Source organism: Brassica napus, unplaced genomic scaffold (assembly GCF_020379485.1).
Source record: "Brassica napus cultivar Da-Ae unplaced genomic scaffold, Da-Ae ScsIHWf_2746;HRSCAF=3513, whole genome shotgun sequence".
Taxonomy (NCBI): Eukaryota; Viridiplantae; Streptophyta; class Magnoliopsida; order Brassicales; family Brassicaceae; genus Brassica; species Brassica napus.
This window is the reverse complement of record NW_026016023.1, coordinates 80,606-95,776: the sequence shown is the minus strand read 5'-3', so window position 1 is coordinate 95,776 and position 15,171 is coordinate 80,606. Positions and strand designations below refer to the sequence as shown.

At 30.8% G+C, this 15,171-nt stretch overlaps 1 protein-coding gene and 1 long non-coding RNA gene across 3 annotated transcripts; one reads left to right on the top strand and one right to left on the bottom strand.

Annotated features, from left to right (window-relative positions):
• Positions 1-2,931: 2,931 nt before the first annotated feature.
• LOC125602120 lies at positions 2,932-6,668 on the bottom strand. 2 transcript variants are annotated; one of them, XR_007334629.1, is made up of 4 exons: positions 4,857-6,668; positions 3,859-4,669; positions 3,444-3,762; positions 2,932-3,378 (listed from the first exon to the last, which is right to left on the bottom strand). It is a non-coding gene; the product is annotated as an uncharacterized LOC125602120 (long non-coding RNA). The 2 variants fall into 2 exon arrangements; XR_007334630.1 differs by having other exon boundaries at positions 4,962-6,668.
• A 4,655-nt stretch (positions 6,669-11,323) lies between these two features.
• Positions 11,324-13,347, top strand: LOC106432919 (cytochrome P450 71B22). The gene is made up of 2 exons (XM_013873765.3): positions 11,324-12,329; positions 12,554-13,347. Exons 1-2 carry the CDS (start codon positions 11,442-11,444, stop codon positions 13,166-13,168), a joined length of 1,503 nt encoding a protein of 500 aa, XP_013729219.1. The 5' UTR covers positions 11,324-11,441; the 3' UTR covers positions 13,169-13,347.
• The last annotated feature ends 1,824 nt before the right edge of the window (positions 13,348-15,171 follow it).

Genomic DNA, 15,171 nt, shown 5'->3' with positions numbered 1-15,171 from the left:
AGATATCTCCATTTCAATAACGTTTATTATATATACATATATTAATATTGAAATTGGGGTGAGAAACTTCTATCAGAGTTACTCTTATATACAGATACTTGCAGTGTTTAAGTTGACTAAGTCAAATATCTTTTATGAGATTAAATAGGTTTACGTTGACTACAGGTAAGTTTTTCTAGTAATAAAAGGAAGCTGATATCTGGTCCACTATGACACATGTCGTCTACGACATCTAGGCTCCCATTGGAATCGCGAAAAAATAGTTAAGTTGTATACAATAGTTAAATTACAGAAAAAATAATTAAACCGTGGAAAATGTAAATTTACAGAATGATGGAATATATGTTAAATTAATTAAAATATTTTAAATAGTATTCACTTTATTATAAAAAAATAAATATCAATATGTTATTAAAAATGTGAAAAACTAAAATTTATTAAAAATACCTTAATTATTATAATAAATATTTAGCTTATCTTTCAATATGTTTAATAATGTATTGACATTTTATAATATTATAAAACAACATAGCTATTTATCATTAAAAATTATTGCTATTTATTTAAAATTCTAAAATGGTATTAACATATATAATTTAATAATATGAAAGTAGTGATTTTGTAAATAATTTACTAAAACTCATTTTCCACTTAATGAAAATTTTTCTTCATGTTTTTGTCAACAAATACACAAATCTGCATTTTTGCGTTTTTTTTTCATTCCGCAAATTTTAAATTGGTAAAATACTTGTGGAATTGCGTTTAAAACATCATTCCACAATTCCGTAATCAAGGCTTTAGTCTCCGATGTCCGGAGGCCAATGTATTATAGAATCGGAATTGCATCCTCAAACTTACGTTTAACCGGTTTATCCAACCTGTTTGGTTAAAATGTATAAATAGCCGGTCTAATTGTTTAACTGAAATTGATGTAATTAAATGTATTACACTTTTACTTTGAATCGGCTTAAGATTATCTACAACTAGGGGTTAGCCCGCCCTACGGGCGGGTAAAATTACACTAAAACTATTTATATTAAAATATTTAATTTTATAAAATTTACTTTGTACTGAAAAAAATAAATGTAATCTATTTTTATTCTAAAAATATATTGTAAACTTTATTAAATTTTGATGGTTTGAGTTGAAAAGATCATTAACGTTTTCTTTGTTAGAGAACACAAAATTATTAAATTAAAAAATTAAGAAAAAAATTAAGAAAAAAATAATGATTTAAATTTTTTTATTTGATTTCTATTTCAATTTTATATAGTTAAAGAAAATCTAAGGTAAAGTAAACTAATATTTTATTTCTAAGATTATCAGATTTTAATATTATTACAATAACTAATTTTTCACGATAATAAATTAATACACACACCCTAAATCAATTGAAAATCAAATATAATGTGATAAAATTATAAAAAGTTAAATCTTAAAACAATATATAAATAGTTTCAATAATGCCATAAATAATAAATAGTATATATTATGTAACAACAAATGATGTTTTATTCCGCGCGAGGTTTTATATCTTTGGTTACATCTAGTTCCTAAATATATTTACATATTGGTTTGCTTAATTTGTTTAATTTCTCATGTGCGTTTGTTTTACAGCATAACTGTTGTGTTTTTAGATTTCCGATGATTTGGGATAGCAGCTTAAACCTATTTGGTGACTCATGTTTGGCTCTATTTGTTGTTATATTTTGTTTATGAACTATATTGGCAACATGTTATTACATTAATGTTATGGAGGGAGTGTGTCTTGATAGGCTGATGTTGGGTTTGGAGGGGAGGGGTAGTTTCATCTGTAAGTTATATTCGTTCAGTTGTTTGTCTAAGTAAATATTTGTAATGAGTGTATTGTTGCTTGCTCTGTGTACTCTTGTAAGTTACTAAGAGTAGTTGACTTTTAGTTAAGAAAACATGTAGTGCAGAATAAATTGCCACCTATAATGGAGCTTCGTTTCTTACATGCTTGAAGCTGAGCCCATAGAGCTTCATACACGCCAAGTATGTGAACACGTTCTCATACATATGATATTAATATCTTACCTTTCTCGTCCTCCTATATTGTGCCTTTCAACAATGCATTGTGGTATGTGTTGTTGTTAGCATGAGCCGATGGTATAGTCTTCAAGGCTGGAGGTAAGCCCGTGATTAAAGCACGATGGGATTAATGTTGTTTCGTGCAGTCCTTCAGGTGTAGCGTTAGATGTAGCGTTGGATGTGATAGTTTCTCATAGCTCGCGGCGATCGTTTCACGCTGAGTGTTTTTGGAGCTTTGAGTGAGTGATCGGTTCTTCGAGGAAGGGTTTCTAGTCATCTTGTGAGAGAGATGGTGCTATTGCAGTGAAGGATACGAAAGTATGTTATGAAAAAACACATAAACTGGTTAATAAAATGGGAGTTAAGGCATTCTTTTTTTTTTTTTGAAAACTGGGAGTTAAGGAATTCATATATTTGTTGGAAGCCTTTTGGGATTGCTTTTTTTTATTTAACTGCTTGTAATATTTCTCTAATTGTTGGGCGTGCCCCATTTGTCAGCTTTGGTACTATAAGAAAACTCAGCAGATGAAATGATAGTCTCATGTGGAAATAGTGGTAGCCTACTATGTAACTTGAATCTCCGTACTGGCCATATAATGGATTAAAGACTGTTGTATCAATATTTATGATGCGTTTTTGGGTTTCTATTTGACGTGGGGAGGCACAATTTGGTAAACACCCATATTGTGGGGCAGCATGTACGCTACTGATACAGCATTGCTGCAATATTAGTTGCACTCTTACTACTAAAAATATCACAGACACATAACAAACAATAATGCAACTAATTAATCAATGTTTTTGCTGGTAGTTCCCAGTCTGTGCTAGATATTCCTAAAGTTTATTATTCAACTACATAAAAGCAGATTATGTGTAGAGGATTTAAAGGAACTTTTATTTATGAACATATAACGAATACCTTTCCCTTGTAACAACTACAACTAAAAGTTAAAACACAACCAGCAGCTGGTTTAATTTCAGGAAACAGTAGACAAAGTCAAAGTGGAAACATTTAAAAACAGAAATGCGAAGGAGTAGAGGTTGTCCATTCTGACCTTTGGCTCTCCTAAGCCTGTGAAGTTAAGTCACGTGTGGCTTCTTCCCTTCAACCTTCTCCTCCATTAGTGGTTCATTCTTAATTTCTTATCTGTTGATTTATCGAGACAGAACAGTTGGAAGAGCAGGGCCGACAGCACTTTCTTAAAGCATTCCAGCGTTATCACCATCAGGTATTTTCTCAGGCGATGCACTGTTAAACCTATCAGTAGGATTGGTTTTAACCGCTCCAGCTCCAAGCATGTCATCACCAGGCTGGTTATCCCTTCCCTGCAAAATAATTAATAAGACAAGAAGGCTAGTTGAGATCAGTTTATGTCGATAGTTGTACTTACATGACCTCCAAAGTCTGGAAGTGGTGGTCGGTAGTGGCTAAGTTGTTAAAAACACATACGTTATAAAGGATGTTGCTGTGTCTAAAAAGTTAACTAACAATCGTTAATCATACAAGTAAAGGAACCATATATAAAGGAGGTTGGCAAATCTATCCAAAACACTGACACCGACGTTTGGCCTCTGCAATTTCCTTGCGCCAATCAACGTTCAACTCATACAAAAGAACTTGAGGATTCGCCATGGTTTTCGACGCTCTGGAATATAGTATGATATGGAAGAAGATGTTCAAAGTTTCATTCTCTCAATGTGCGTAAATACCTTCAGTGCCCACAAAAGAATAAAAGTTACAAAAGAAACAAAAACGTGGTGGGTCTATCAAACATTGAAAGAAATACAAAAGCTTTTATTGCTTACAACTATATTTGGATGTGAGTGATTCTTGAGAAGCTTAACTTTCTTTTCCAGCTTCTGAATATGATGAACAAAAGTAGGAAAGTCATGAATAAATCAAATCATTGTAGAGAAAAAATAACTAAGATAATATGATGAAAGAGAAGTCGGAGGACAATATCAACAAAGAAACATGTATGTTTATTAGCAACTAAAATCCAGTCAATAAAAACAACAATAATAACGCTAGAGTAAACACCCAAAAAAATTATAGAATACGTGAGTAATTAAACAAATTAAGGTGATGAGATGTAGAACGAATGAGCTTGGAGAGCCCACAGATCACCGAAAAACTCATCATAAGAATCAAACTTCAGGGAGAGAGGGGAATTTTAAAACAAATTGCAGAGTAAAATTACAGTATTCAAAATCAGACAGTTTTCAAATTAACCTGTTTGACGACGAGAAACTCTCCAGAATCGAGATTAATAGCAATTGAACAGGCAAGAGAGATTGTTAGCCTAATATAAGTTGATTTGGAGTCCCAGTAATGAAAGCAGATCAAGTATCAAATTCAAAAGAGAAGTTGTACCTTTTGCTGGAGCTATTACTCAAAGTGAGATCCTTTCCACACATAAAAAATAATAAACCACAGAGAACTCAATTAATTAGGAAGTAATCAGCATGAGTGTAACAAAGGAAAAAAACACAAAACAAAACAAAACAAAGAGTGAAGCTTGGGCGGTAATCAATAAATATCATCGTTTGTTTCATATTTGTTTTGGGGTCATCAAACTCATCCTCATCGTAGACATAGAATCATATAAGGTCGCTCCTGAAAGCCAAAATCCACAAAGAACAAACAATCAGAAAATTAAAAAAACTGATATGTAAGAGAAATCATCTTATAGCTAACATATATATTTTTGTCTATCAAGCTAGCCGACAACAGCTAACATATATAGACTCGACAATCTAAAGACATGGATCTTTATATACTTCATTAGCTTCTTGTCGTCTACCTTCAATCTCTTGAGTCTCATGATCACACAACAAAACAGAAACCCTGGAAAGTGTTTCGACGGAATGAAGTGTAGAGCGGTGGGTATTAGATTTAGAAAGGAAACCTGATATATTGCTCGATTGCTGGTTAGGGCCTGAAGAAAATCAAAGCGAAAGGGGAGTTTGGAAAGAGGTGACAGGAAAGGCTGAGCCATCGAGAAGGATATGAAGCGAGATGATAGACTACAGTTTTGATTAGAGAAAACGAAGCGTAGGAGAAAACGCATCTCAATACTGAATGACCTGTTTGTTGCCAAAGGTTTTGATTGGCTAAGCTTTTTGGACAGGTGTCAACAAAAGCCTCATGCTATGTACTGATGTGGAGGGCTGAGGTGAGAGAAAACTCAGCTTTATTATTATAGATACTGTATGAATTCATCTTCATTGAAGATTAATATTTCTTCTCTTAACAATTATTATTAATTTCTAATAATGCGATTACTTACATTAACTAAATCAGATGAGTTTGTTTGTTTTTTTTTTAAATTACAGAAGGGTCAGTTAAGCATTCTCTGTATTGAATGACTCAGTTAGGTCCAAAATAAGCATTCCTTCATGCAAATAACACTGTTTGTAGAAATTCATATTTGTAGACTTAGGGTGTAATTGGTGATCAAGGAATGAAAGGAATGAAAGAGAATAATACATTTTTTATTTTTCCTAATTTTTTTTTCCATTTACAAGGAATTATTTTTTATTTGCATTCCTTCTCATTCTTTCTATTTTAGAGGAATATAGAACAAATTTGTTCCTACTAAAATTGATAAAGAATCATTTTTCTTTTCATTCCTCTAATATTATTCCTATGTATTTTTTTCCCTACTCATTCCTAATATTCACACCAGTTGGACCCTTAATAAAACAAAATTGCGGATGTTTGGATATATCTAGACCGCACCCCCGCGACCCACTCACCTCCACCGCCTCTAGAGGTTCTCCGACTCAGCTCCATCTGCCATCCTCAAAGGAGACCGAAAACCGAGAGTCAGACCGCCGAAGGTCCAGATATAAGGAGACCAACCCCTCCACGTCATGTTATCACCAAGATTAAACCCGAAACTGTCGTGTCACTTCCACCGAAGAACACTCGACCACCATGAGCAAGAAGAAAAGAGCCGGAGAGAGCTTGGGGTATGCGCCATCACCGATCCCTCAGATCTGATGCATGTAGCTATAGATCCGGCCAAAACTCCTTACCACCACCGTGCAAACACCACTGCTACCGCCTTGAAAAGCTCCACCCTCAAGCCACCGTCTCAGGTATCGAAAAGCGGAAGAGAAGAGACGAAGAAGAGAGCCCTCTCACAGCGGAATCTGGCCGAGGCCGGTTGCCGGAGAAGCGTAACTTAGAGCACCATAAATTGCCTTTTTTAAGGGAGGAGGAAGGAGAGAGAAGTTGACTAATCTAATATGTAAAAAAAAAATTAAGAAAACGGAGTGTAGCTACGATGCCCCGGCCCATAGACCTGGAATGTATGTGATTCGGCTGTATTTTACGAGTTGAAGAAATTAATTTCAGAGGTTGTGGACACTCAATGCTACCGTGAAGGGGATCAGTAGAAGCAATTGATTCGACATGCGAAACTAGATGGAAAAATAATAAATATGAAACAAATGTATTCTAATTCCCATTAACTTTTTATCAAAAAAAAACCCCATTAACTTGGTCCAAGTCCCATAGAATTTAGAGAAAATTTCGGTTAGTTTTGTACCACCACGAGTTTTCCAAAGCATATGTTATCCTCACTTTCGATTATATTGAGTTTTGTGCTTTCAATACTTTTATATTTCATAAAGTTTTACAATAAACCATAAACAATAACTGAAGTGAAAAAAAGAAGAAGGAAGTTCTAAAACTGAAACAGTAAACCATCTATCTTATTAAAACTCAAGTACAAAATTGGAGTGTTTGGAGACTTGAATATGACTTTTAAAAATTTGGAGTGTTTGGAAACATGGATTGCAGTCTTTTAAAAAAAAATATTTTTGTTTGAAAACAAGGATAGTAGTATTAAAAAAAAAAAGTAATGGGCTTATGTTTTTTTAAAAAATTGAAAGTTATCTAGGCCACTTTTAAAATATACCAAAATGGATCAATCTAATTCCCTAAAAAAAATTTTTCTAAACTAACCATAAAACAAAATTTAAACTTTATATACATATTTCAAATCAAAATAATAATTCAAATTTGATTTATATCAAAAATTGATTCAAAAATATACATATATTCAAAAATGGATTTTTACTAAACTATTTTTCAATAACCATTATAAAAAAATATTGTCAATATATATAAGAAAAATATAATACAAAGCCCAATTTGAAATACCAACTCAAATTATGGTTTTCATATTTCATATTAAGTTTTAAAAATATAATATATGTAATTATTTATATGATGGTATGTATAAAATACTATTAATTATATGATTACTTATATGATGGTACATATAAAATACGATTAATTATATGATGATAAAATACGATATATAATAATGACTAGGGATGGGCTTTTGGATACCCATACGGGTTTAGTTCTGATCGGTTTGTATTTTGAGTTTTCGGGGTCAAAGATTTCAGCCTTATTAGAATGTTTCTAAATTTTGGTTTGAGTTCGATTTGGATCTTTGCGGGTTTGGTTTGGGTTTGGATAACTAATTTAAATTATTTTTAAAGTCTTAAATCATTATATATTTTAAATTTCTCAAAATGTATAAATAAAATAATATATTACGTATAAATTTGAATAACATATGTCATAATACTTAAGCTTAACATATCAATTGGCTTGATTTAAAATTTTGGATACGAAATCAATAATTATTTTAAGTATTTTTGGTGATTTGAGTATACTTTAACTATTTCAGATATTTACTTTTGACTATCTATATATATTTTCAAGTATTTAAACCAATTTAAAAGTATCATTTTTGATGTTTTATATACGTTAAATCTAAAAATAATTAATATATATAAGTATATAAATCTATTTTTAGATAAATTCGGATACCCAAATACTTCGGTTCGGATCAGATTCGGTTCTCTAAATAACAAAATTTTGAATAATTAGAATATTTAATCAATTTATGTTTGGGTTTGGTACTATATCTTTGGATCGGTATCGGTTATGTTCCTCGGATTCATTTTTCCAAATCCTAATAATTACATGAAAAACAAATATCAACATATTTTTCAAAATATACACCCGCGCGCCTGCGCGGGTCAAAATCTAGTAACTTTTTATTTGAAAAACACTTAGAATGTTAGTTTTTTTCAAAACACATAATAACATTAGAGAACATTTTACAAACTCTAGGAATCATAAACTATTTTTTCTGTAATTCATGTTAGTACCATTACAAACTTCTCTTTATCTATATTTATAATCATTCCATCTGGAAGATATTAAATCTTTTCTAGAAATGGCCAACCACTTAATTCAATGGAAAAAATGCCGGTAGTTTCTTCACATGTTCAACTGTTTTTGGACTGTCCGGAGAATTTTAAAGTTTTTATTCTATTTTATATTTTATTCTAAAATATAAATTTGAAATATAAATTTCTTTAATTTTCTTTTATTTTTTTGGAGTAGAAAATAAGTTTATCCCATAAAAAAACAATGTTTTTATTTTTTGGTCATTACTTAATTTTTACAAAATATTTTGGGTACTTTGGATACCGATCGGGTCTTGGGTAGGTTCCGAATGCGAACAGTGACCCGTAGGTCCAAAAACCACAATAGGTTTTTTTTCTCTGGTCTTGAAACGGACCTGTATTTTTGGGTCAGTTTTGGTTTGTTTTTTTTTAGATCCAGATAAAATGCTCTAACCTAAGAGGGAGTTACATAAAAATATGCATACAAAATCTCATATAAACTAATTTACAAATATATAATTTTTTTAAATTATTCTTCGTTATAATAAGATTTTGTAATATAATAATGAAAACAATCACAAAATACTAATTTATTATAATAAAAAAATTTGTGTTTTCCAAGCGCCAATCAAAAACTAGTTAGTTTCTTTTTTTGGGTAAATAGTTAGTTTATTTTTTTTTTTGGTAAAACAGTTAGTTTTGTTTAAGGGAACTTGGGTTCAATAACAAAAAAAAACATAATTCACTATCTAACCAATAACAGAATCTCAAATAAAATAATTTAGAAATATAATTTTTTTTGTAAAAATCATTAACTTGTTTATTAATTGATCTTAATTAAAAATATAGTTATTACTTATAAAAATGAATTAATTTAAGAATCCCACTCGTAAGGATTTCGATTCGACTGTTAGTTTAAGTATATATATATATATATTTATTGAAAGTTTTAAAATATAGAATATGTGAATAGTATTTTAATATTTCATTTAGTGACCTAAAATTGTATTAGTAATGAAAGCAAAATAAATATGGCATCGAAGATAATGTAATATGGATCTTAAAAAGAACAAGAATAATATGTTAAAAATTCATTACTAAAAATATTTGTAATAAAATTAATATCGATATATTTAAATAAAGGTTATATTGTTATTGTGGGATAAAAAGAATGAATAGTTTAGAGAAAAAAGAGTTATGCTGTAGAAATCATGTTAGTTAGTAGGAGCTTTAGGTGGGGGTATTGGATCTAGAAGTTTGATGGAATTCGAAGGAATCATAGTTTCCATTAAATTCTACTGTTATTCAATTATGGATTTCATTAATTCTTTCAAATTCTTGTGTTATTGGATTAAAGATTTGTAACCAATTTTGTAATTACTTTAAATTCTAGTGTTATTCAATATTCTGTAGATTTTGTAGTAATGGCATTTCAAAGGAATTTAATGGAAAATGTATATTCAAAATGTGAAGAACTAATTCCCTACTCTTATGATGAGATTTGTCATCATCGTAAGAAACACAACATATTGCTGGATATGAAGTAGTTGACGATGAAAGTGAGAAAATATTCACATTCGTTAATGATTATTTTTTTCTCTTACGTAATGAGAACAAAATGACAAAATAGAAATAGCACAAATGTTTTCCATCGTCAAAGCGCTAGTATTTTAATATGTAAGATTTTATACAATGTCTACAAATAATATACCCGTATTTTGAAATCCCTACAAAATAGTAATTATCAAAGTTCTAAATACAAAAATTTCAAATTGTTGTTGATAATATATTTAATAAATAATATATCATAAAATCTTAAGAAGATAGTACCTATCTTTTCCTGAATGAGCTTTTGTTAGATCTTGTTCTATAAATTCTAGTCAACCCTACATAAAAAAATCCCAAATCCATATAAAATAGTTCGTATTTTTTTTAAAAGAAAGTTTTTAGATTGCTTCACGTATATGTAGTAGTCATAATTGTAATTTTCCTTTTAGTTTATGAATAAAATAATGTTCTTTATCTTTTTAATATACAAAGATTCAAAAGTTTCACAGGTTTTAGAGATATTGATATTCGTAGTTCAAAAAAAGAAGAGATATTGATATTCTATCAAATTTATGTACATCCATTAAAATCCAACAAAACAAAACAAACAAAAATTATAATGCATTAAAGTCTCATCAAATCTTTTAAATTGCACTAAAAATTCTTATTTATGAATTAAGTCAAATTCTATTAAATTCCTAGATCCAATACCACCTCCTTAGAGAACATTTTACAAACTCTAGGAATCATAAACTATTTTTTCTGTAATTTATGTTAGTACCATTACAAACTTCTCTTATCTATATTTATAATCATTCCATCTGGAAGATATTAAATCTTTTCTAGAAATGGCCAACCACTTAATTCAATGGAAAAAATGCCGGTAGTTTCTTCACATGTTCAACTGTTTTTGGACTATCCGGAGAATTTTAAAGTTTTTATTCTATTTTATGTTTTATTCTAAAATATAAATTTCTTTAATTTTATTTTATTTTTCTGGAGTAGAAAATAAGTTTATCCCATAATAAAACAATGTTTTTATTTTTTGGTCATTACTTAATTTTCATTTCAAAATAAAGTAAGATTGAATTAAAATTCAACTCCTTTACAGAATTACTCATTTTAGAAGAAAATAAAACCTTGCAGTACAAATGCTCTAAACAAATACTTTATAATTAAACAAATAAAAATAATAAAAAGAAAACCAAAAATAAAGAGATTAAATTTTATGAAAACTCTAAAACGCGTATGAAATATATAATGACATATGATTTTTATAAATCATTTGAATCGTATAGAAATTAATAATATAATTAAACTACATTAAACTATCAACGAATGACAAATAGAGATGCTTTAAGAATTTTAGATTAGTCATAGAGAAAATAACAAATATTGAGGTTCATCCCATCGACCACGAGCCATAGACATAGAGTGAGTCGCCATTACTCAACTTTTCTAATCCAATAAATGCATGACATTGATTTAGTCAAAACTTTACCACTTGCTAGTTAGCTATACTTTGTTGTCTATTTATTACACATCGTCCGCAACTCATTGCTCTTCACTCCAAAACATAAACGAGAACCTACAAAAAAAAAAAAGAGAGAACAAATCAAGAAATGTCTATCTTTCTGTATTTCATCTTACTCTTACCTCTTCTTTTAATCTTCTTGAAACAGCTCTCACCTTCTAAAGGGAAGCTTCCTCCGGGACCTATAGGTCTTCCCCTTATCGGAAACTTGCATCAACTTGGCAAATCTCTCCACAGATCGTTCCATAAACTCTCTCAAAATTATGGACCCGTGATGTTTCTTCGATTCGGTGTTGTCCCTGTGGTTGTCTTTTCCACAAGAGAAGCAGCTGAAGAAGTTCTCAAGACTCATGATCTCGAGACTTGTACTCGACCAAAGCTATCTGCGACCAAGTTGTTCTCTTACAACTACAAAGACATTGGATTTGCTCAGTACGGTGATGATTGGAGAGAGATGAGGAAGCTTGCAATGCTCGAGCTCTTTAGCTCGAAGAAACTAAAAGCATTCCGGTATATCAGAGAAGAAGAGAGTGAATTGCTCGTCAAGAGAATCTCGGAATCTGCTGAGACACAAACTCTGGTGGATTTGAGAAAAGCTCTTTTCTCTCTTACCGCGAGTATCATATGTAGACTCGCTTTTGGACAGAACTTCCACGAGTGCGATTTTGTTGATATGGACAAAGTTGAAGAGCTTGTGCTAGAATCTGAGACCAATCTTGGCTCATTCGCGTTCACTGACTTCTTCCCCGCGGGTCTTGGGTGGGTTATTGACCGGATCTCTGGACAACACTCGGAGTTGCACAAAGCCTTTGCCAGACTTAGTAACTTCTTTCAACATGTGATCGATGATCATTTGAAACCCGGACAACCTGAAGACCATTCAGACATCATTAGTGTCATGTTGGATATGATCAATAAAGAAAGCAAACTCGGTTCGTTTAAAGTCACCTATGATCATCTAAAAGGAGTTATGTCGGTGAGTAAACAATATTTCACTTTTCTATTTATTTATTTTAAATATCTTTAAACATTCTAAGGATTCTCTCTCTCACCATGAATTTCTCTGAAATTTACTAATAGAATATTAGTACTTTTTGATGAGATAATGACGGTTAGAAACTCCTACTGAGATGTACTATAACCAAGTGGTACGTGTATAATTTGAAATGATAATTAACTATGTGTTCGTTTTATGATCAGGATGTGTTTCTAGCGGGAGTGAACGCAGGAGCCATCACCATGATATGGGCCATGACGGAACTCACCAGACACCCAAAGGTGATGAAGAAACTCCAACAGGAGATCCGAGTAACCCTTGGTGACAACAAAGAAAAAATCACTGAACAAGATCTAGAGAAGGTTCACTACTTGAAACTTGTGATCCAAGAAACATTTAGATTACACCCACCAGCTCCTCTCTTACTCCCAAGAGAGACCATGTCTGATATCAAGATACAAGGCTACAACATTCCCAAAAACACAATGATTGAGATCAACACTTACGCAATAGGGCGTGATCCCAACTGTTGGGAAAACCCTAATGATTTCGTCCCCGAGAGGTTTATCGATAGTCCTGTCGAATATAAGGGTCAACATTACGAGTTGTTGCCATTTGGTGCTGGTCGCAGGATTTGTCCAGGGATGGCCACGGGGATAACTATCGTCGAACTAGGTTTACTTAACGTTCTCTACTTCTTTGATTGGAGTTTGCCTGATGGAATGACCATTGAAGACATAGACATGGAAGAAGCTGGAGCTTTCGTCATCGCCAAGAAAGTTCCTCTTGAGCTGATTCCAACTCCACATAAATGGTGAAGTGGTGAAAAAAGTAAACGATATAATAATAAAATCATAATATCAAGATTTGTGTGCATCGGTCTCTTGCAGTTGGTTCGATTTTGATTTTATTTTCATGAGTTGTAATTGGTAGAATTATGTTTCGTATTTTTCGTAATTAAAGCAAAAATAATAAAATAAGTTTAATTTAAAAGCCCCTTTTACATCTTTGGACACGCATAATCCCTTTAATCTAGAGATGGTTCTATTGCTATGCTACCTCAATTCGCACAGAAACATTAGAAAGAAATTGAAAAACCTAACTCCCATAAACGTGGTCAGGGCCGTCTCAAATTAATTTTAGGCCCTGTTCAAATTTTTTTTTAATCGTACATTTTATCAAATAATTTTAAAATTTAATAACTTCGTCTGATTTTTTTTTAATTATAAGCTCTAAATTTAGCATTATATCTAAAATTTTAAAGTTTCTTACCATAATTTATCTATATATTTTGAAAAATCTTTAAATTTTTTATTTTTATATTTCAGGACCCTGTTCGACCGCTCCACTTGCGCGTGCTGTTAGACGGCCCTGAACGTGGTTTATCGTAGCATGCATATACATCTGTGAATACAAAAATTTCTTTTGACCTTTTCAGCTGATGGTTTTCAATAGAAAATTTTGATGAAATTTCATAAATTTCAAAATATTACATTCCATTATTTCAGCTGATGGGTTTTTTTTTTGTCACAGAGCTGATGGTTTTCTTTAGACTTACTAAATTGTCTATAGTTCCAAAATATCATGACCGGCGATGTCCATAAAATGATTCTTGATTAAAATTAAAATCTTATCCAATCTTTAGAGCAACTCATTTTTGTAGATTTTGAGCCACAAACATGCAGAGACACTACTGTCTATGCACCAAATTTAATAGGCGGGCCAGGGCCTCGAGATAACTACGTAGTTGACAAAAGATGGATAATAATTAGCAATTGTGCTTCCTACGTGCTTAAAGCTCATGAAAAAAGAACTCACGCGCCAGTTAGTTAGTGACTACGATTTCATGTTTTACATGTACATGAATTCGATTTGTTTATGTTTTATAACTTTAGAACGTGTTTTTTGTTATTTTTATTATATATAATATGATCAATTGTTATGTTTCTCACTTTTCAAAAGTGATCTCACTTTATAACCAATATATTAAACATGACAAAATAATTACAATTAATATAGTAAATTAGTTTAAATATTTTTAGTTAATTTATAAAAATGTATCTAGTTCAATTATTTTCTCTAATAATTTTTATTCAATTACTTTATTATTCATCTGACATATTGGTCAAATTTAATTTTTTTTATAGATACTATGTTTATAAACATAGTATCTATATAAAAATCATACATTTGTACACTAATGAAAAAATATTTGAATCATCCAAAAATAATTAAGTAATTTGAATATTGTTCTAGTAACATGATTTTTTTACCATAATACTATATCAAATAAATTTATTCGAATATATTGGTTTTTGTAAGTGTTTAGAGAAAATTTATACAATTATACACAAACGGAGCAAAATTAGAGAAGATATAAATGGTAAATTGCTATAATAATTATGTTTTTTAAATATAAATTAGATCATTAAAATTTTGAAATTATAGTTGAATCCTAAAAACGTTTTTCAACTATATATCACATCATCCAATAAATTTTGTTAAGACACTAGCAAATATATATATATGTGTGTGTGTATGTGTGTGTGTGTTAATTGTAGAAGACATAACTGCGTATAGTTGACGACGAATAATTTCATGATTTTGAACGATTCTTCATATCACAGTTGTTGAATAATTGGAGGGACAAAACAAAATAAAATAATAATAATAATAATAATTGGAGGGACATGTTGGTCCTTGGTACGACTCTGCTTGCATTAAAATCATCATAGCCATTTAACGACAAGCCATAAATGAGAAGATGATTTTTTTCTTCGAGTGGTGACTATTTGAAGATTTTAAGCCGCCGTTTCGTGTT

Bases quoted from the DNA above. Each gene is read 5' to 3' on its own strand.
- LOC106432919 (XM_013873765.3), top strand. From the start codon at position 11,442: ATGTCTATCTTTCTGTATTTCATCTTACTCTTACCTCTTCTTTTAATC. The intron at 12,330-12,553 runs GTGAGTAAACAA...TTTTATGATCAG, and splicing joins ATCTAAAAGGAGTTATGTCG to GATGTGTTTCTAGCGGGAGT.